This window comes from Acomys minous (genome assembly GCF_964271855.1).
Source record: "Acomys minous genome assembly, chromosome: 4".
In the NCBI taxonomy this organism is placed as follows: Eukaryota; Metazoa; Chordata; class Mammalia; order Rodentia; family Muridae; genus Acomys; species Acomys minous.
The window spans coordinates 8,193,271-8,215,967 of NC_140486.1; the positions used below are offsets into that span (position 1 = coordinate 8,193,271).

Sequence of the window (22,697 nt, forward strand, 5' to 3'; positions counted from 1 at the left end):
TGAACTAAATTAAGCCTATTATATGCTATTTTGGTTATTTTACTTTTTATTTCTACCTTGTAATCAATTCTAGTATCTCAAGCAAGAAGAAACTATGACTAGCATTTTTCTATCAGCAGAATCATGGCAAATATAATGAGACTAAAAAAATTATAGTGAATTATTCCTAAAAATAAATTGTTGAGTAAACAGTATTTTATTTTAAAGAGTAATTAACAGAGCGCTGACGTTACTGTGTTTCCTAACAGTCCCTTTGTTTGTCTCCATAATTAATAAAACTTTCTCAAGGTAAACTACATTCTGATTTTCACCTTCTCCAACAACTAAGGGAGATAGCTCAACACCATGCACCGTCAAGCCTTTCACTGCACTGCAGCAGCATGAGGGGGTGCCGTGTCAGCAGGCATTTTCCCCCAATGGGACAGTTTGAAACGAATCTCAGATACCTTATTATTTTTATCCAAGTAGTTAACTGACATTTTTTAAAAAAGATAAAACCATGTCACAAGAGCTGAGGTACAAGGATGGGAGTTACTTGGTTTAAGTTGAGCTTAAAAGCCCTGTCATCTACAGAGGTTTACTGACAGATGTGCTGTGCACAGGTTCCCCACCCCCACCCGGCCCATCCAGCCGCTTCAAGTGGCCCGTGCTGCTGACTTCAGTCCAACCAGGCCCTTTCTGTGCAGAGAATGTTTAGATCAAAGAGTGAGTGGGCTCACGACCCTTGGCCTCACAGAGTGTTTATGACTCAGTGATAGTTACTAACTCAGGACCATTAAGCTTGGCAGGTCCAAGAAATCTGTCTAAAATATCAGGTACATGACGATATGTAATGCAGTGTGTTTCACGTGTCCACTGCTGCTCTGCCTGTCGGTTAGTTTTCTTTGAACCTAATGATGTCCCTGTTTTATAAACAGAGCCTCTCGGCTCCAGGTATGTGTGTGGCTCCCCTGGAGAGCCATACTAGTTCTTGGGGCACCACACCTGTGACATCACCTAAAAAGCCCGCTGATGTACAGCAATTTACTTCAAACCTGATTTTGAAGACTTTCTCTCCTTAGAATTCAGTTGTAAACAGTGCATTCAAAATTTAGAAAACTTCCTCATTCTGTAATTACTACAACCTGATATATACATGTTCTTGAGATGTTGCCAAGTAACAACAACAACAAAAGTCTTACTTGTACAGTATGCCTTTATCTTATGTGATTTATCTGCACAGATGTCAGTGAATACCTCACACACGTGGATATAGTTCATTTGGATATAATTTGTATGTAGACTGTGTCTAAAGAGCATTTTGTGGGCCTGGAGAGATGGTTCAGAGGTTAAGAGCACTGGCTGTTCTTCCAAAGGTCCTGAGTTCATTTCCCAGCAACTACATGGTGGCTCACAACCATCTATAATGAGATCTGGTGCCCTCATCTGGCTCACATGCAGACCGAACATTGTTTAATAAACAAATAAATCTTTTTTTAAAAAAGCATTTTATAATTCAGAGTAATTTTAGGTTTTTATTTAATTTTTAAACATTTTTAAATGCAATTTAAATTTTTTTTGTTTTAATTGTATCATTTTCATTTTCCTCCCTCCAAGCCCTTCCATATACCTCTCCTTGCTTTCAAATTCATGGCGTCCTTACTGTCATTGCATGCACACTTGTATATGTGTCTTTTGTTTGTGTGTCCGTGGGGGCGTTATGTGTATGCATTCCTAAACACACAAATATAAGCTGCTCAGTCTGTATAATGGTACTTGCAAGTATGTTTTCAGTGCTGGTCATTTATTTGACATTGCTGTACCTCCTGACGCACCATTCTCTGAGGAAGACTGTTTCTCCTGTTCTCAACATTGCTTAGTTGCCTGCAGTTCTCTGTACAGCTCGAGGTCCTGTGGGCTTTCTCCCGTCCACTTTGGCATCTCTATTACTATTGTCCTGCTGATGTGTCGCAGTCTTCTCTGCTGAGCCTTCAGGGCTGTGGCTTCTGACATATTCCCTGTCTCTCTGGCTTTTACAGTCCTTCTGCTCCCCCACCCCCACTGTTCCCTGAGCCTTAGGTGTGAAAGCTGCTTTGTAGAGACATCCCTCTCAGGACTAAGCTCTACAGGTCTCCGTTCTGATTGGCTGTAACTTTCTGTAGTGGTCTCCCTCCACTGAAAAGAGGGGTGAGGACTATGCTTATCTGTGGGTCCAGGGATAAATGTTGAGACTGTAGTTAGGGTTCGTGCTGGTTTAGTAAAGTGATTGTAGGTTCTCCTTCAAGATCCATGGCTTCACTTGCCCTGGGTAGTTAACTGAGGTTCCAGCACCAGACGTGGGCTTCCTCTTGTTGAAGTCTTAAGTCTAGTTAGAGAGCTGCTGGTCATATCAGGGCATACATGCCCCCCCTGCACCCTTCGAGCTCTCTTGCTGTGCTGGCCATCGCTGTAGTTTTGTTGGCATCTGTTGTTGCTTTCCTTTCTTAGAAGCTTACATGGCGCCTTCAGGTACCATAAAAAGTAGTCTTCTAGGAGGAGGCTCTCAAATCATTTCTAGCCCAGGGGCTTCTAGGCAGTGTGTCTGAAATGCATAGTGTCTTCAGCAATAGGGACTTACCTTCTACATCAGGGACAACCAGGTACAATAGTAATAACAAGGGATGTTTTGAGAGTCTCTTGGACAACTGTGACCAACAGCTCAGAACAAGACTTCTTATGCAGGGTGTTAGGACTTTGGTTAGATACCCCTTGGTTCTTGGAGGGAGTATTGTCAGCCAAGGTAGATTTTCATTTAATCTATGTACACTAACCCCTGTGTATTATAGGTATATTCAAGTAGGTAGTTAACAGTATGACTCCGTGTGACTGCTCTGGTACTGGAGGGAAGCTGGCTGTGTGGGAGGAGTATGGGTGCCTCCTCACTTCTTTTGTTCAGCAGTTTAAAGGGTTGGCTCTAAATCTTCAGGGTCTGGTGGACCTGTGGTGAATCCATCTGGCCTAGCCTTTCTAAGTTGGAAGGTTTTTTGTAACTCCTTCAGTCTCCTCATTTGTTATGGCTCTGTTTGGGTTATTGATTGTTAGGTTTAATTTTGGTGGTTTGGCCAAATCTAGGAAGCATTTATTTCTTTTAAATTTTCCAACTTAATGGAGTACAGGTTTTTATAAAGTACTCCCTCATAGTAGTCCAGATTTCATTGATGCCCACTGTAGTGTTTTCCGCTGAGTCTGTTAATTTGAGTCCTCTCTTTCTCTCTTTTGGGTACTTAGGCCAAAGGTCTGTCCGTCTTGTTTATCTTCTCAAAGAAACAGCTCTTAGATGCCTTGAGTCTTAGAATTGTTTTCTTTGTTTCTATTTCATTACTTTCTTACTGAGTGTTGTTACCTCTTGCCTTCTACTGTGTTTAGTTTTGGTTTCTTCTTGTTTTTCCAAGTTTCTGAGTTCCTCATAGGACTGTGTTCAATGTGTTGGGGGTGGGTTGTTTTTAGTTCCATTTAGTTCTAGAACATTTAAAAAATATTTTAGTTCTTGATTTTTTTCATTGTCCCATTAATCATTCAATAATAAGCTTTTTTACATTTCCATGAGTTTGTGTATTTACTAGAAATGTGTTTTCTATCAGTTTTAAGGTTTTGCACTGTGGTCAAAGAGGATATGTGGAGTTAGCTTCACTCATTTTGAATTTGTCAAGATTTCTTTTGTGTCCGAAGCTATGGTCTACTTTAGAGAATCCTCCATTTGCTGCTGATCAGTGTGTACTTTTTTATTTTTATTTTTTGGTGTTTAGATGGAATATTCTATGCCTATCTAAGTCCACCTGATTCATTAGTAATATATATATACTACTTATGCAAAATATTTTTATTCCAAAATATTTTAAAGTTTTTGTGAAAGATTTTATTTAAAATTTTTTAAAATACATTTTAATTAAATATAATTACTTCCCCCTTCCAAGGTCCCCTCTACTCTCAATTTTTCTTTATTATTGTTACATACATAGGAAGCTATATGTGTGTGTATATACACATAAATATTTGCACAAATGTATAAATATAATCTGCTGAGCCCATTTTTGTTGTATGTGTGTGTATATAGTTTCAAGGCTCACCTTTGTACTGGATAAACACAGTCATTAGTTGCAAGTAGTTCTTTGTCTGGGTGTGGGACCCTGGTGAGATTTTAGCCCCTTCTACCCCAGCATTTCTACTGAGATCATCGTTGTTTGGGTCTTGTTTATACAGCTATTTCTAAGAAAGGTGGCCTCACAACAGCCCTTCTGGTTTTCTGCCTCATGCAGTTTTTCAGCTCCCTTTATGTGAGATTCAGGAGCTATCTGCATTTGTATCCATTGGGCCTTGGATACCCACAATCCATTAATCACTCCACTGTGTCCAGCGGAGATTTCTGTAGTAGTCCCTTACAATGAAGAGAAGCTTCTTTGATGATGGATAGCTACACTGATCTCTGAGTTTAACGCTAAGATTTTGAATATAGCTAATGAATTTCAGTGATGTAGCAAAGTGTGGTGCTGGACTATTTTCTAAGGGTTGAAAGTTTCAGCCCAGCCTGGGATACATAGTCAGCTAGCTTCAGATAGTTGCAGGATTCTTGTGCCAGGCATGATTTCCCTCCTGTTGAGTGAGCCTTAAGTTCAATTAGCAACTGTCAGGTATCGCCACATGTGAGTGCCATGTCTCTTGCACCTTTACAGATCTCTTGCCATGCTGGCCACTGTGGTGCATAGGTGTCACAGCTGGGTAGGGCTATTAATTGCTCCCATCCCTTGGCAGCTCACAAAGTACTTTCTGGTACTATGGAAGTTAGACTGGGGGAGGGAAGCTTTCAGGTTAAATACAGCTGAAACAATTCCAAGTCTTGTGTCCTAAGTATGCAGTTGTCTTCAGTAATAGGGACCCACCTTCAGCCTCTGCAAGGCATCCAAGGGCAACAGCAAAAGCCTGTAGCCTGTGTTTTTTAAGGAGGCGTTTGGACTACTCTGTATCCATGATGTGATAATTATTATAATTATTTTACCAAGGATGTATTAAAAGCAGAAGAGTTAAAGAATCATTATATAAATATAACATATATTTAATGTTTACTTATTATATCTACGGCTTTTGAAGATTTTTCACCAAAGGCTGTCTATGGGCTTTTCCAGTAAGGGTCTGTATGTGGGACTTGTGTTAGCGCCTGTTTATGTTCTGTTATTGCAGTGGTCGCCTATAGCTCACCCCAGTGTAACACGGATCTTTCTTAACCTGGTTGTCTTTGCCCACTGGAAGCACTGGGTGGACGAGAGCTTATTCCTTAATGGAATTTGTGGGAAATTAAATTGTCCAAGCACCAGTGAGCATTACATAATTCAGAAGGGGAAAGGCTGAGCTCCTCTGCAGCTAGAGCACCTCCATGGAAGGTGCTACAGATGGGGGGCTGCCATGCAGCTGTGGGCAGCATGATGGTGCACTGAGCAGATACTTCCTTGTGCAGCCCTGAGCTTGCTAGGAAGAGGCTCATACTTGGTGACTCTCAGTCGCTGTGACCCTAGTCTCTTCTGAGTACTGTCCTGAGGCTTTGAAGTTAACCATAGATTGTTTATCTGTCCTGTGGGGTTGAGATGTGTCCTCTGTCACCCACCATGGTAGGAAATAGGTAACAGAAGCCCACCACTGGGTGGTGACAGCTCACTCACTCATAACTAGAGCTGATGGGGATTAGGCACGCTCAGTGGACAGTTGCTTTCCATGGAAGGGCCTGAGATGTGACAAGCTGCTTTCTTTGACACACCCCATTATAATGTCTAACCCTCTTTAGCTATGAACCACTGAAGTTCAGAGGCCAGTGTACAGAGGCTTCTATGATCACCAAGGAAGAGTCTTAGGCTTCTGGCTGCTTTGGTTTCTAGGGGGTGAGCACACCATCCTGCCTTGATCACATCGCTGCTGTTGTCTCAGACAGCTTGCTTTACCTCATAAAACATGCCAGTAATTTCGGTGTGAATTATTTCCTCTGTATTCTCTCATTACATGGCACCCTGTTTTAAAGGTCCATTCCCAAGCAAGTGGGCACAACCCAGGCTCTGCTCCACTGAGAAGAAGCCAGTCTTCAACCCCTAAAGTGAAGAAGAGTGTCAGCAGTAGAATCCATGAAGCAGTGAAAGCCATCGCCCTTTGTCACAATGTCACTCCTGTGTATGAGGCTCGGGCTGGAGTCACTGGAGAGACTGAGTTTGCTGAAGCCGACCAAGACTTCAGTGATGAGAACCGTACCTACCAGGCATCCAGCCCTGACGAGGTCAGTTGCTTCTTTGGAGCTTCTTGTTTAAGGAGGGTGTTCCTCACAGTGCAAACCTGTGTGATCTCTGCTTTCACCTGGACTCCAGGCTTAAAGGTTACTTCTCTGGGGCAAGGACACAGGACCATGACATTAACCTTAGCTGAAGTACATGTGCCCCACTGGGTGTAATTCAGGCCTTTCAGGACTTTTGATCCTACTGTGTCAATACCTAAGATTTAGTCTGCTTGATGCTTGTTAACCACAACCTAGACCTCTGAAGTTCACACTGCTGCTGGCTGGTTACCCTATGGTATTAAGGGAAGATTCTTAAAGACCTTGCCTTTTAGCTTTATACTGTTACATTCAACAGTTTTTACTAGAAATTAATGAGAAAAATGAGCCTCGTACTTTATATATAACAAATTAGTTCCCAAAATAAACTTACTACTGTTGCTGTACTTCATTGTCTAGTGTTTTCTTGTGTTGCAGTGTGTCACTGGGCTTCTATATTAAATTTCCAGTTGTTGCAGAATGTGTATACATCTAATCTTTAAAAAGATTTGGAGTATAAATAATTGAGAAACCTATAGAAATTATTTTTATAAGCCTTAAATGTGTTAACTTAGTCATTTCTAATTTTATTCCATTGGGATTTGGTAAGATGCGTTAGTAAATATTTCTTATGCAGTCATTCTGAGTGTGCTTATACAGTTTTATATCATAAATTCCCTCAGATTACTTTAGACAGTTATGTAAAATAATCAAACCACTTATGTTTGACAATGTTAATAAATTAGATTTTTCAAATACCCTGCAAATTAGATCATGTAAGTCCATAGCCAATATGGGTAGGGAAGCTGCTAAATTTTGATTCTGGAAGTAATACAAAGGTAGGCACAGAACCCCAGTGTTGTTGTTGAGCAGAGGACAGACCATGAAGAGTAGGGGAGGGCAAGAAAACAGTAAGAACAAGAATGGAGAGAGAGGCTTAAAAAGTGTGGGTCTCTGGCTGGACACTTAGCCACAAAGAGCAAAGCCCCACCTGAGAGGTTAGTAAGCGGTGGGCACAGGAACCCGCAGCAAGGAGAGGTGGCAGCTGAGGACTGTTAAGGAATGCACTGTGTACTCTGTAACAGTGTCTACATTTGTATCAACCTTGCTGATTAAGAAACCAGGGGATAGACGCCTTGTAACATCATGTGTGAGGAAGGGAGCCTTACAATGAATTGAACCACTGTAGCCTTTAGAAGGCAGAACGTGGTAGACAGACAGAAGCATGCTGAGAGTGAAGGACCCTGCTGTCTGCAGATGCATGGAGGCCCCACCAGGCTTGTAAGAAGCCTTTTCTTTTCAGCTGCTCTCAAGCAGAAGTCTCTTGGTATCATGTGTATGTTTCTCAAAGCAGAATGGCTGTACTTCTTGTTTCTTCCTCCTCATGGCAGTTAACTGTAATGGAGTCCTAACAGCCTAGGCTGGTTGTGTCCTATTGGGAAATTGGGACCCCTCTCTTGGTGAAGGACAGGGTCGGTGATGGTCTTGACCATAATGTACATCAGGTAGATTTTCCAAACCCTTTTTTCTTTGAAATTATTACCCCTGTGGACTGAAGCAATGATACTTGTACTTTTGTCTAGATACTGTTGTATTACTCTGAAAATTTTCAGTAATCTTGCTACTGTTATAATTCACCTTCACTAAAGGTTACCTCTAAAGGCTGAGCAAAGCTGAGTTCAAGCAGTTGCAGTTGTGTGCCCCTTAAGCACAAATCTACTTCCCTGGTCATCACTACGTTCTAGGACAATTCTGAGCTTCTGCTGGCTCTGCATGGTTCCCAGTTGAGTCTTCTCTGTGAGCCTCTCTCCCTACTCAGAAGAATAATGTTCTAGTTTGAATGTGACATGTTTCTCATGGGCACTTGTATTGAACTCTTGGTCCATGGCTGTTGGTGATATTTTGAGATACCTGAAGAGGAAGTAGGCCATTGGGGGTGACTCCTTCAGGGTATCTTCTCTGTGTCCCTTTCTTGTCTGGTATGAGGTAAAGAAGATCCTCCACTGTCATTTTCTGCCCAGGCTCCTGAGACCAAGGAACCCATGGACTGAGCCTTATGGAACCATGAGCTGAAATACGTCTTTGCTTTTAAGTTGTCCGTCATATTCTGTAGTTGCTGTTGTCATTACAGCCACACTAATTGGAAGGTGGTGTCAGAGAAGTAGGCTTGTGGACCTGACCCTTTGAGGCTAGTTTAGGGAGGAGTGAGACTAGAAGAAGGTTAAAGTGTCTAAGAAGAGCCTGATGGATACTTCTGGTGGAAGATCAGAAGATGAAAATACCAAAGGAGATGTGGCTCATGAGCCAGGCTCCGAGCGCTTGTATGCGAGTGAGGACTGTGCTGGAAGCTAGATAGGATTCGTATTGCATTCTGGAAAGAACTGTGTATACCTTGCCTGTGTCCTGAGACTTTGAGTAAGGCTAGATTTAAAAGTAATAGACTAATTAATGTGGTAGAGAATTTCAAGACAGTGTGGCATTCATGCTGCAGCATCAGCATGGCTATTGATGGCTGCTCTTGTGCAGGTTTATAGTCAGGATTAGAAGCAAGAGCAGAGCAGGAGAGCTTGAAAAACATGCGCTCGGCAATAGAGCTCCTTGCAAGTTTTAGACAAAGATGGTGTGGTTGTTTAAGAGCTCAGCATTGTTAAAGACAGCTAAGCACTGTACACTTGGACAGTTAGAAAGGTGCTGTGAGTGATCTCAGGAGTTGATCCACCCATCACCGGATCTGCAGCTTAATGCTATAAACTCACTTGAAAGAGTTTCCCTTGAGAAAGAGAGCCACCATGGTGACTGCTCTCACAGGCCACCTGAATCAGGGTTTCCTGGGTTCAGCTACAGAGACTCAGAGCTTCTGTAGCAGTCCTCTGAGACCTAGATTCTGCCAAGTCAGCAAGTAGGCCTTGGTATTGTCTGCACAGTACTGGTTTGCCGTGCGTGTAGAATGTGACAGTTACAGAGTAATAGATTTCTAAGCCAAAATCTGCTAGACGAGGCAGTATGTGACGAAGTTAGGATTCCTGTGGATGGCCACAAAGAAAGCAAGGCATGGTGCTCTGAGGGGCATGGTAAGATGCAGTAGAAATCCCCGGTAACTTGAAGATGTCCAGCATGGAGGGTCCTGGCTGAGGGAAGCTGCAGATAGAAGCCAGGCCAAACTCGACAGGTCATGTGACCTGCAAATAGCAAGGCCATTGGATTAGGGCTGCCTGGGCCCTTTGGGACTGATGCTACCATGTGGCCTAAATGCCAGCCATGGCTGTGAAGGGTTTGATACTTCCACTGTGAGTTTAGGTCTTGTCTTGATCCTCTTCCTCCCTTTTGGGTGGGAGCATTTACTGTGTGCCATTATGTTGGAAGTGTATTTCTTTTTATTGATACGAGTTCATAGCTCAGATTATCTTGAGTATCACAGGGTCTCTGGAGTTGGACTTGGAACAACATTGGAGCTATTAAGCTCTGGTGACATCTCTAACATGGACTAAGTGGCCATAAAAGATGGCTTGCGCTTTTGGGCTCAGGGGAGGAGTGTTATGGTTTACATTAAAAATGCCCCCCCCCCAGCCTTGTACACTGAATGCCTGGTCCCCAGCTGATGGTATATTTTTAGAAATTCTGGAAACTTTAGGAGGTAAAAATCTTGGGGAAAGAACAAGGTCATTGTGAGTAGCTTGCTGCTGTCTCCTTGCAGTCTCTCGCTCTCTTCCTGTCCCACCACAAAATACAGCATCACACTCTCCCACTGCCATAATGTTCAGGCCAAGCTCATGAGGCCAAACACCCATGGATAAACCCTCTGAAACTGGAAGACAAAATAAATCTCCGTTCAGGTTGTGGATGTTGCATGTCTTGGCAACAGGTGCAGCACAGTAACTACCACAGTTGCCCTTGTCTATACACTGTGGCGTTCTCTCAGTGTGGACCTTGTGGGCTCCAGGCTGAGTCAGGAGCAGAGTTACTCTGTCAGGTGGAGGGAGGAAGAAAGTGTGTGCTTGTCTAGAAGTTGTTTATAGGACAAGTGGTCTGAAAACGCTTAAAAGTTCAAGTGGGATCTAAGTCTTAGGGGTTGGCAAGGCTACATTCAGCATCCTCAAATATTTGCCTGTTGGTATATAATAAAATTTTGTCCTAGAAAACACTGAGGTCTCTGGGCTCGTAACACAAACCCTTAATCCAGCACTCAAGAGGTAGTGGCAGAGAGAGTCCTAAGTTTGAGGCTAGCCTGTTCTACACAGTGAGTTTCAGACCAAGCAGAGCTATGAAGTGAGTCCCTATTACCCCTACCCAAATAAGAAAAGGAATAAAACATACTGACATAGTGTAAAAATCAGAATTAGGTGAACTGTTGGTGATATTCAAGAAGCTCCAGAATAAAGTCCCAGGTTGGTAAAAGGAATGGGGGGGGGGGCGGCTAGGGAAATCAGCTTCATCCTTTGCTTACCTGGCCTGTAGTATACACTACTCAGTGTCCCTCCACCATTGCCCCACTATCTCTCATAGAGTATGTTGGTCAGCATATTACTGTACATCTTCTGAAACCATCACAGTATAACAAAATGGTATGTGCGTCTGTATATGTGTGTGTGTTGGTAGGGAATCTAGATGTGCAGTTCAACACTCCCAGCCATTTGGAGATGTCAGAGTGCCAAGGTATGTAGGTAAGATCTGCATCACTTGTAAATTACTGTCTTCTTGGCCCTCGAAGTTTTGAGACAGAATAGGACAGATGTAACTGCTTTGTGAAAGGAGAAAAGAGGGCTGTGTGTTTTTTCTCAGAAAGGCTGAAACACTTTTTTGCTACTGTAGCATTCCAGAGCTCCTCAGCAATTCCATATGATCACATGTTGAGAAGGAATTTCCTTGTCATAGTATTGGAAGCCTAGACCAGAGGTTTTCCAAAGAAATTCTCATTTGAAGTTCACAAACATATTATCTTACATACTCACTTTGTTGCCTACTAAAAGAAGTGTACATTTTTAAAAGTACATAGAAAACTGTAAATTGTTAGGAATTCACCATTGAAAACATTTTGTTGATTTGAGACTTTTAAGAATTCAGAGAAATTATAACAACGAAACTGCTAACCTTACACTTCACTTTTTTGACTTGTATGGAAATTTGACAGTGATTAAAGGCACAATGAGTAATATGTAAAAAGATATGTAACACACATTTTAAACCTGAAAACAAAACAATGAGGTTCATCGTGGTTTTTAAAGTGTAGTATTGATGCGGTATGTGCAGATCCCAGAGCCCCAGGAAAGGCATCCAAATAGCCTCTTGTTTGGCATATTGAACTTTGCTGCCGTTAGCTTGACAGATGATAGCAATGTTTCCCAATCACCAAAGTACCATTGTAAAAGCATCTTTTATTGAATAAAGTGCTCAGAATATTGCACCCTGGAGCTTTATTTAGGGAAATGGTTCAATTGATGTTTTCTGTTTAACCTCAGTGCTGACCTAATACAATATCCATGGTTAATAAGCAGTGTTATCATTTAAGAGACTGAACTAGTTTTGTTCAGTCCTGTTAGCACTATATTCTCATAACCCCATGCATCCGTGGCTCTAACAGTTACCCCTACATGAAAACTTAAAATACAGAGGGTCCTGCACTTCGGGCATCATGCTGTCATGTGATTACCCCCATCAGTTCACAGGACAATTTCATATTATCCATGGGATGAATGTGATTGGTGGAGTGCCCCCATTTGAGTTTGTGAGCCAGTTGCTGTTCTTTGTAGTATATATGCCTTGTAGTGTATATGCCTTGATTTTCATTTTTCTGAATGGGGGATCTTTTCTGTGCTAGAACTATTACATGGATGAGCATTTAATCTATAAATAGTAGATTCTTGGGGGGGGGGTTAATTTTATAAAGGTCCTGTTAGGCGCACCTAATAAGTATTTGCAGTGATGTCATCTGCTTCATGGTTATGTCGACTGGAAGGTCTAAAAGTGATAGTGATGTCAGAGAATAAACAACTGACTTTGTATGTATGTGGTAGAACCTATTTACACCCTGATCGTTGTTTCTTATGATAAGTGATCAATATTTCATTTTCTCTAAGAGAGAGGGAAATTCTGCTTGCCTGTGATTTGTGTCTACAGCCTCAGAATAGCAAACTCAAGCTGAACAATGTTAAATGCTCCATAAAAATTTCCTCACAGAATAAAAATCCAGCTTCTTCATTTTCTAACTGCATGGCCAGTGCAGTTGCAGGGATCTAGGCTGAACTCAAGTCATGGGACTCAGAAGAGAACATAAGCTCAGGATCAGTGCAGAAGTCATCAACACAAGTGATCCCAGAGATTGTGGACCCAAAGATTGATTGGCTGTGATTTTTCATAATAGCTTATTCCTCTAAACTAGCTATTTATTAGTAGCATACTTTCCCACATATGGGTACATTCCCTCACGTCAGTAAGTTCTGTGCTCAAATAGTATTTCAAAATACAGTTTCTTTGCCTTGCTTGACCATTTATGTGCAAGAGTCAGCTAAAATTAATGACAAATCACAAGCAGGATTTTAAAACAAGGGAACAATATGTCCTTAATAGCATTGCATTTGGGTTTACAAAAGACCTAATGTATGTGGAGTGCTGTATTTTTTTAATTCATTTTATTGTGTGTGCCTATTGAAGCAAGACTAATTGTGGTGTTTTGTCAATATATTTGTGAGGAGCAAATCATTGTCAGTGACACAAAGCCTTCACTCTGTGACCTTCAAGACCAATAGAGAATAAATACTGCATAGCCTGTCTGTGATTATTGATTAGCACTTTTTCCAGATGATCAAATTGCATTTTAAGTTAATAATTCTATTAAATTATAGCAATGATTGTAATAACCACAATCAAAAATGATGAGATGTCAATGATTAAATTATGATTTATAAAGTACATGGTAAAATATGTACTCTAAGGGTACAGCTGGCAGCTGGGTGTGCATAATTGCTAAGAGAATAAAGGAAATTTCTGCCAAGCATTTAAAGAAGAGTGGCACAGAAATTTCTGGATAATGGAATTATAGAGAAAAGATTGATAAAATCTTGCCCTGTGCTTTACTTCCTCCCACATGGTGTAGCCCTGGGGCATACTTGCCTATACTGGTTACTTAGCTTGGGAAAATGTAAGCGTGCAGATGAGCTGCCTGTGACAGCTGTTTAGTGGTTGCTAAGTGGCCTATAGAGGAATTTCATCCAGGCTCTCACTGGTGTATTTCTGTATATTCTCATTTTAATTATTCTTGCCTTTGAATTATTATCAATAGTCACATTATATATTAGAATTTTCTGAAAACTCAGTAGTCATAAAAATAGTCATTTGAAATATACAGAGCCTTTTACTTCTAGATTATCATTTTACATCTCAGAGAAAAATATCCCAGAGGTTATTTCTTGTTATAATGCCAGGCAGCAATTAATTCCATTTAATATAGATACAAACAAGGAGTATTTGATAACCTACTCCTAAGTTATTTCATTACCTACAGAATTGCCTTATAAAATAGACTCAACTGATAGCATTGGATACACAGTATCATTAGACAGTGCTGGTTGAGGAATCAGTCTTCCATTGCCTCTGCGCCCATGATAGGTCCATGATAGCATCTAAAGGAAACAAGGAAAGAAGCTGCAGGGGCCACAGTAGTAAAGCGTTTGCCTAGCACAGCTATGGACCTAGATTCCATCCCAGCTAAGAGAGAAGTGGGTAGGAAGACACTCACCTCCCTCTCCTCCCCTGAACCTGAGAAGCTCACATCCCAGAAGCGTAAGGCACCGTATAGTAAATGCTCCTCAGGCTTCTTGAGCCACCTCCTTTTTTAAATTTATTATTTGAGTTAATCATATAGACAAAAATATCATATTCTTACACTTCTGTACATCTCCAGAAGATGTGAATACTACTGTGCTAAGGTAGGTAGGTCTTCCTTTACTTTCTAGTCTGTGATGGACCCCCAACTTATTTACAAAGCAGCCAGAGAGCTCTTTGCTTTGCTATAAAGCTATGAAGAGCATTCAGGAGGCAACTGGCAGACCTGGAAAAGCAGGAGCTAGGGCCTTACTTCTTCCCCCATAGCTACAGCTATGTCTCCAAAGCACCTTTGTTCCCCATTTTAGCCATATCTCACAGTGTCACAAGGACAGCGGGCTTGAGGATATTGATCCCCAGGGCCTCTACCTGTCTACCACAAAGTGTTAGGGAGAAACATACTGAGCTGAGCTCCGGGTGCTGGTGGTGTGCAGTGAGCCTGGAGTCCTCTACATAGGAGAGTTCAGATCAAGTTCCAGGGGCTGAGCACTACGGAGCAGAAAACCACCTACACCGTCACTGTGAAGTGACTATAGGAAAGGTCAACACACTTAGTAACCATTCTGAACAGTCACTTGGTAGTTTACGTCAAGGTGAGCACACAGTGTGACTTTCTTGTCCTCAGGAAAATCTGAGCAAACAACATGCTGCAGCCATGCTTTTCCAGATGTCCTCTGTTTTTACCTTAAATCTTCTCTTTTGTTTTTCATCCCAGCATCATTTTGTCCTAGATTCTTAGCTGGGCGAGTTTTTACTGATGCTTGTGGAGATGAATAGTCAGGCGCTGACTATCTCTGTTTGAGTTTGTTGGTATTTTTCTCAGGAGTGGTTCAGATGCTGCCTGTGATCATGATGCTCACGTGTGTTTGTCAGGTGTCTCCACTGGCCTGGTACCCTTTTATTTCTTCATTTAGCACTGTGTTCTGGGTCAGCAGGGTATGATGGTGCACACCTTTAATCCCAGCCTCTGCGAAGTAGAGACAGGAGGACCCCTGCCAGTTTGAGGCCAGTTTAGTCTATTTAGTGATTTCTAGGACAAACAACAACAACAAACAAACAAACAAAAACCCAAACACCTGTATTCCTGGTCTGGAAGGTTCCATGCACAGCCTGTGTCAAAGGGGATTATGTTCCCCTCCTTGAGGGTGAAAGGCCCATATACACGCTTTTGCACGAGAGAGGCCCCTGTGCTCTCCTGATGGTTTATTTAGTCAACCGTCTCCTCACCGTGGATTTCTGGATATTTGTTTTATCCTTGGGGTTTAATCCCCTCAGTGCTACTTTCCATATTTAAGCAGTGCCTTGTTTTTGGTATGTAACGAGATGCTGCAGTCACATTTTATATATAGTTTCCTCTAGTTTTGGAATCAGTCATTTCCCCAGGGATCCAAGGTGAAACCTGAAGAGGACCACAGCCCCTGAACCTGACAAACACGCCTGATAACATGACCTCTTTCTGTGGAGCAGGCTGGCATGCTTTCCTAAAGCAGTCTTTTTTAAAGGGTGTGCATTTTCACTTTACTAGTGTGAGGCAAATATTCTATAAGTGAGCCTCACCCAAGTCCCCTCAGTATATACGCTTAATTGTTTGAACCTGTAGGAGGAAGACAGAATCTAGCTTCCAGTGCCTCTGAACACTTCTTTGCTTTTATTTCAGTATTTAATGTCATCAGATAAGGTCCTTAAAGAAATTCACTGGAGACCTTCTTTCCTATGCAGTTCTCCAGGAACTGCACCAGGGTTCCAAGCTCAGCCTGGAGCTGGGGGGCTGCTGAGGGCGGGCTCTGCACCCCTGAGAGAGGGCAGCTGGATTTTTCTGTTAGGGAAAAGATCAGCCTAGATGACAGTGAACACTGAGGTTCTCCTGCAAGGCTGTTTCCTCTGTAGTCACTTGTATAACTGTATTATCAAAAGAATTCTGCCCGATACCAAGCGGGTTACACTGAACAGTATTTAAAGTATCTGTTTGTGGAAAACTTAACCCCTTCGTGGGCTTGACTGGATATAGATGTGTGGTCCTGGGGTAGAATGCCTGGCTGGGTGTAAGGAGCTAAACTGAATTTTGTTATAAGCTGCTAACTCAGAGGAGCTGTGAAGCCAGGCATAAACTAAATAATAAACAGATGTGAGTCACCAAATATAGAAAGCCTGGTCCTGACTGCAGTGGGGTACCGTGAGATGATAGGGTATTCACGGAAAGATGCAATTTGCGGGTCACAGTGTAATAGTAACCTTTCACTGTAAATTGAAAATTAACCTTGGCATATTAGATCATTTGTAACTCACAGCGTCTTGGGTTGGAAGAGAGGTGCTGTGGTCAGGTGCCAGACTCTCCCCTAGGCAGGATTGATCTCCTCATAGCCACATGCCTTCTTCAGAACTGCAAGGTGCTGATGCTCTCGGCCACAGCACCAGGTCATTGGTGGGTTTTCTTCATTCTCCTTCGTACCCTGGAGACTTGGAGTAAGATTTTTGATTGCAGCTTTCCTGTGGCATGCCCTTGAGCATTCTATGCGCCCTCTTAACCATCAGACAACACCAGTGCTGAGAGAGTGGGTACATGGTGCTGTGCTTTGTGGCAGATACCCCAGCGCCTGGGCCTAGAAACCTGCTGTTTGATATTCGTAGACACATCCTGTCTGAAGTCAGGTAGGTCCACACTGTCTTCTGATGCTTATGTCTTTGCCCTCGGTAAAGGCAACAGGCCTCAAAGGTACAGTGACTTCGCAACCTCGTCAGAGGCATCCACAGAAGGGAAATCTTTAGCTGATGTCTCACAAACAGGAAATCACAAAGCAGAGAATTTCTAGATGGCAGTTTCTCAAGCACTAAGTATTCTGTTAGTGTTTGTAAGGTTTAACTTCTGGGACAAGGGCACAGAGATCTTACTGAGACTAGCAAAGTGGGCAAAAGTAGTACTTTACTGATTCTACACTTATTTACAAGAGGGAACACTATCAGTTGCATGTAGAGAGGGGAGCAGGAGGGCTCAAGTTAGTGAGGCAAATTTCTGTGTGCATCTAAAACAGTGTGTACTCTGAAAATCCAGAAGAGTGGAGCCTAATGCTTCAGATGAGGCCTGGCCAATCACAGCACTAGCTGGTCAGGGCGTGGTTTATTCTAGCTTGGTGTTCTGTTGTATCTTCATTTCTAGCCTACCCTGCTGGGTACATTTTACAATTTGACCATAGTTTCCCTCTATTTATTATAGACTAACTGTGCTATGTAAACATTTCTAAAGTGTCAGAGTACCATAAGGAGGGTAGTTATTTTCCCTCGTGCATTATCTGTGTGTACTTTGAGACTGGTAACTTAAAACTGCCTAAATCTGTGTGTTTGTCATCTAAAACAACCCTCACCCATGTGCAGTTTACACATTTAGGAAGTGTTGTGTAAGAGTGTGAAGACCCCAAGTGAGACTGAACGGAGAGTGCAGTGTAGCTGTACGCCTGTCTGTCCATTTCTGTCATACCCCAGCAGCCCACAGGTGGCAAAAGCATCCCATTTGCTCTAGGTAGAGGGCACTGGTACCTTAGTGCTTCCTTCTGCCCCATATTCTCTCTGCAAGGTCTTCTGTCATAAATCATGAGCCTGCTGTGTGCTCTGGGAGCTCCAGCACTCAAGGTCAGGAAAAGCTCTCTATCCCAAACTCTGAAAACAAATTTGAACCTATTCTGCAATTGGGTTTGTGGGAAGTTATGTAGAAACCCTGACTTTAAAATTACTTCTGATCTTCCCAAAACCCCAAATGGTGTCTATGCTAAAGGACTGAAGATCAAACACCCACCTGCCCCCACTCTGGTAACCACGCGTGCATCCTGCTGGAGGCCTCTGACTGTGAAGGATTCATCAGCAGCAGATTTCCTGGCTGCCACCATTTGCATAAAATTTGGGTCCCTGACTGGAAGTTTTATCACGCTGTTTCTAAGGGGTGGGAATGGCCTCCTGTGATTTTCACAAGACACTTAAGATTGAATTCATGATACCTGGCATAAGATAAAATTTAAGTCTTCTTGAGATTTCTTGAGTTCCCAAAGCCCAGGATAAAATATTGGCCATACAAGGGTGGTAAAACTGAAGCAGGGAGAGTCAGCCAGAGAGAGGATCACACTCTGTGAGAACTGTGTGGTGAAACTACATCTGCAGGACAGAAGCAAGGGGAGCATCCAGCCCCTCTGCAGGACAGAAGGAAGGTCTGGCCTCAATGCTGCGCTGCTGCTATTTCTTCAGTTGCTGATAGAGTTGTGTACCATTTTAACTGCCCTATAATGAAATTGCTTTTAAAGATAACCCTTTTCAAAAAAAAAGCAGCTATAAAAGACTATGAATATATTAACTTAAAATTAATTTTACCACTAGTTATTTTTTAATTCTATAATAAATAACTATAAGCAAGAATAGCTCCTAAGTTTGAGCGCCCATATGTGCCAGGAAATTGCTTATATCCTTTCATCCTTAGGACACTTGGCAAGTATTCTTTTTACACTACAGTGGAGAGCCGACCTTGATAAAGAATTGGTCATAGAGCTGCTGGGTGTCACAGCCATACTCAGGGCTCAGAGTCCAGGCTGGCCATCTACATTGCTATTGTCTCTGCCCTAGCTGCTGTTAGCTTAGCTGTCAGCTTGACACAGCTAAAGTCACCTGGAAGTGAGTAATTTTTTATTATTACTATATTGGTCTGCAGACACATCTATAAGGAGTTGTGTTGATTGTTAGCTGGTGCTGTGAGATAGGTGTCTCTCATGTGTCTTACAATGCTGTCACACATGAGCCTGTGACACCCATGGCACAAGAGTGAGCCAGCAAGCAGTGTGCCTCCATGTTCTTTCTCGGTGATGGTTTGAGACCTGGAGGTATAAGCCAAGTAAACGCTCTCCTCAGGTGACTCTGAGCCAAAGTGTTGAATCGCTGCAGCAGAATGAGACTAGGGCAGTCTTGTTTACATTTGTATCTGTTATGTAGGCAACCTGATGTTTATTAACCTGGGTTCATTAACAAGGTGTCAGCTAATCTTTTCTACTGAGAAAAAGAGGAAAAAGAATGCAAAACTGTTGTCTCCTTAGAAGCCAATACAACCACACATGGTGAATGGGACAAACCATGGCACCCCGCTCCAGGGTAGCTAGGGGTTCTCTCGCACGATCTAAAGACTCAGTACACATTGCAGAACAGTCTTGATGGTGCATGTGGGTCTGCTTTAAACCGAAAGTTATTGTTCACTTGTTAAAGTGTGTGGGGGAGAAATGACAGTTATCATACATTGTTCCTCTGCCTCAGTTGTGTCACAGTGGGCTCTTGCACACCAGTGTGCCGTTTGGCTCTTCATATAATTGTCTGTAGGCGGTTGCTGCTCATACACTCTGATTGGTCTCCTCAGGTGGCGCTGGTGCGATGGACAGAGAGTGTCGGGCTCACTCTCATCAGCAGGGACCTTGCTTCCATGCAGCTCAAGACCCCCAGTGGCCAGGTGTTGACCTACTGCATCCTGCAGATGTTCCCTTTCACCTCCGAGGGCAAGCGGATGGGTATCATTGTCAGGGTACGTCACGGCTTAACCGCTGCACCCACACACCAAGGGTTCCAGTCCTTCTCAGAGGTTCTAAGCAGATACAGAAATGTCCCACAAGCTGGGCGAGGTGGTACACTCCTATAATCCCAATGCTCAGGGAGGCAGAAGCAAAGAGATCCCTGTGAGTTTGAGGCCAGCCTGGTCTATAAAGCAAGTCCAGGACAGCCCAGGTGACACAGAGAAAACCTGTCTCAAGGAAAAGGAAAAAAAAATTCCCCCAGAAAATTTCAGTACTTTGTGCTTTATTATTGTTTCTTAAAACACAGTGGCAACAAAACACAGCTGATAATGTATGAGCTGAGAAGCCGGCGTGACTCCAGTAGATAAAGTCGCTCTCCTTTGGTCACTGAAGCAAAACAAATAAAAGGCATTAATAATTTTTAATTAAATTGTTTTGTTTTGTCAACAGAAATTGCATAGCATCATTTATTACTAATACATACCTTTATTAAAGTTACCTCTCCCAGTACCAAATTGTATTTTGGAATTCCATTTGAAAATTGTGAAATTCTGTCACACTTGGGAAACAGGAGAGAATTAGTACTTAGACTTCAGACCATTATCAGTTTGAAGGATTAAAGTGCAGCATCTTGGGTGTTGGCTAACTTTGGCTCTCCCTGCACTGGCGTTTAAGGGCCAAGTCTACAAAGAAAGCCCAGGGCACAATCTCTAAGACCTGCTTCCTCCAGAGCATCCCCTTTAGGCCAGTGCCTTTGTACAAGAAGCGTTTGAGCCCAGCCGTCTCTATGTTTACCTTACTACAGGATGAATCCACAGCAGAAATCACATTCTATATGAAAGGTGCTGACATCGCTATGTCCACCATTGTCCAGTACAATGATTGGCTAGAAGAGGAGGTAAGCAAGTTAGTCTCAGCATTGTACCAAAAATGTCCTCGTGAACTTTAGTTAAACCCAGCGACCGAAAAGTAGTGCCTTTTCCACCTTTGTAACACTATTACAGTTGGAATGAGTCCTGTTGTCACCATTTCAACCAAAGATCGGTGACCAGGGGTGATATTACTTCTCCACTAAATTACTCTAAAAACTTAGAGTTTCTTCCAGGGTCATTTAAATAAATGCTAAGAACCCTGGCTTGTTATGAAGTTTCTGCTTCTTATGGTAATAATTGCCATTTCTGTTTAATGCATGGTGTGCAGATATGTAAAAGAAGGTCAGAGTAGCATTGGATACATAACCAAGTAGACGCGCGTGTGTGTGTGTGTGTGTGTGTGTGTGTGTGTGTGTGTGTGTGTGTGCGCGCGTGCGCAGTGTAGTATAACAGTTTTGCAAGAAGTCTTTTTTTTTTTATTTTAATCTAATGCTAATTTGTTCTTCTTTAAAAAAAAAACAAAAAACAAAATAAGGTACAGACCTAAGCTGTTCTATGTTATTATTGCTAAACAAATATATTTGTACGTAACCTCGTGAGGTTATAATATTTATTGTTAAAGTTGTATATAGATTAGTAATTGGGTTTCAAAGTAAAACTAAGGCTGCTAGGATTGTAACCAGCTCTCTCCTTCTAGTGTGCACATTACTGCCGGTGCCTTCGTCTCTTGTTTCACTGTCAGACTGCAGGGATGGTCTGTCAGCACAACAGCCACACCCGATGTTCACGGTGGTCTTGGCAATATGAATCAATATCTCCTTCAGGGCACTTTGATTTAATCAGAGACATGAATAAATTAAACTCCCTGAAGACCTAGTAAAATGCCATAAAAATTACTTTTGGTCATAATGACATGCAATTAATTGTAAAATACTTGTTTAATTTATTTAGCTTTATGAGGTCAAATCAATAAATGCCTTGCCATAGACAATGTCAGATAACTGTTCAAAAAGATAACTTCATTAAAACCCTATGCACATTTATGTCCTAACATTGTATTTTCTTTCCAAAGATAAATCTTTTGCCTCTTCCCCAGCAGTATGTTTGTTGTAATTCTGCTGTAGCCTCGAATTCTTTCACTTTATCAAGAGCAAAGCAAAACCTTGGCTTAGCAAGGTTCCTGGCGATGTTTATTGATATGCATGTTGATTCTGGTTCCTTAAAGCCTGACTCCTGCCTGTGGGGTGGCAGGCTTTTGTCTGGAAGTCACAGTGTTTGTTTACAGATATAGGTACCGTGTCTAGCTATGGGATTGTTGCCACCGGAGCAAATCAGATTTTGAAGTGAGACACCAGCTATGTTCAAACCGATGTGCCTAGAACACAACCAGCATTGTACCCCAAATCATCTACCTTAGCCCCAGCTAAAACGTTTCTACTTTTAGTAAGGAAAACCAGTATTTTATCATAATTATTATGACACTGTGAATGGAGTTAGCATATTTTCACACACCTATTGAATGTGTTTATATTAATAGGATGATGACTCATCCAAGTCCTCCTCCTTCCTTGTCCAGTTGAGACCTGAGCCACAGGCCTGGTGCCCAGAATGGCATGTATCTCTGCCGGACACTGGCATGTGACTTTACACCAGTGGACTAACGTCATCCCAGAAGAGCCCTGTTGAAGCAATTTCAGTGACAAAACTGAAGCAGACAGCCCAGCCGCTGTGCTTTTCAGTCCCGCCCATCTGAGATCCCTGTCCAGTCTCTTCCTCAGTGGAGACTCCTGTGGCTTGGGACACCTTGAAGACACAGTGTGCCGTCTCCTCTAGCTTCCCTAGGCTGTGCTCTAGTGTGTGTCCCTTGAAGTTCCCATGCTTCCTGTAGTGAGCCTGCAAGGAAGTGAGGACAGGGCTGCACCACTGCCACAGAGCGGGTTTGAGGGCTCCCTGAGGCCCTGTTGCTGTCGAATCAGGTACTCCAGGAGCAACAAATAAAAGCCCCTTCCCTTACAGTGTGGAAACATGGCACGAGAGGGCCTGCGGACTCTTGTGGTGGCAAAGAGGACTTTGACAGAAGAGCAGTACCAGGATTTTGAGGTACGTTGCCTCAATCCTTCCCACTCAAGCCTCTTCTTCCTTATGACCACTTTGTTTTCTCATTGAAATGCA

General features: G+C 42.5%; 1 protein-coding gene across 6 annotated transcripts in view; it reads left to right on the forward strand.

The window, feature by feature from the left end:
* Window positions 1-22,697, forward strand: part of ATP9B (ATPase phospholipid transporting 9B (putative)) — a 193,618-nt gene that overhangs the window by 146,759 nt on the left and 24,162 nt on the right. For all 6 annotated transcript variants that reach the window (XM_084780966.1, XM_084780967.1, XM_084780969.1 and 3 more), the window contains 4 exons: window positions 6,023-6,271; window positions 19,503-19,664; window positions 20,459-20,551; window positions 22,542-22,625. In XM_084780966.1, the coding sequence (XP_084637092.1) occupies window positions 6,023-6,271; window positions 19,503-19,664; window positions 20,459-20,551; window positions 22,542-22,625 (588 nt within the window). The remainder of the gene's footprint in view (window positions 1-6,022; window positions 6,272-19,502; window positions 19,665-20,458; window positions 20,552-22,541; window positions 22,626-22,697) is intronic.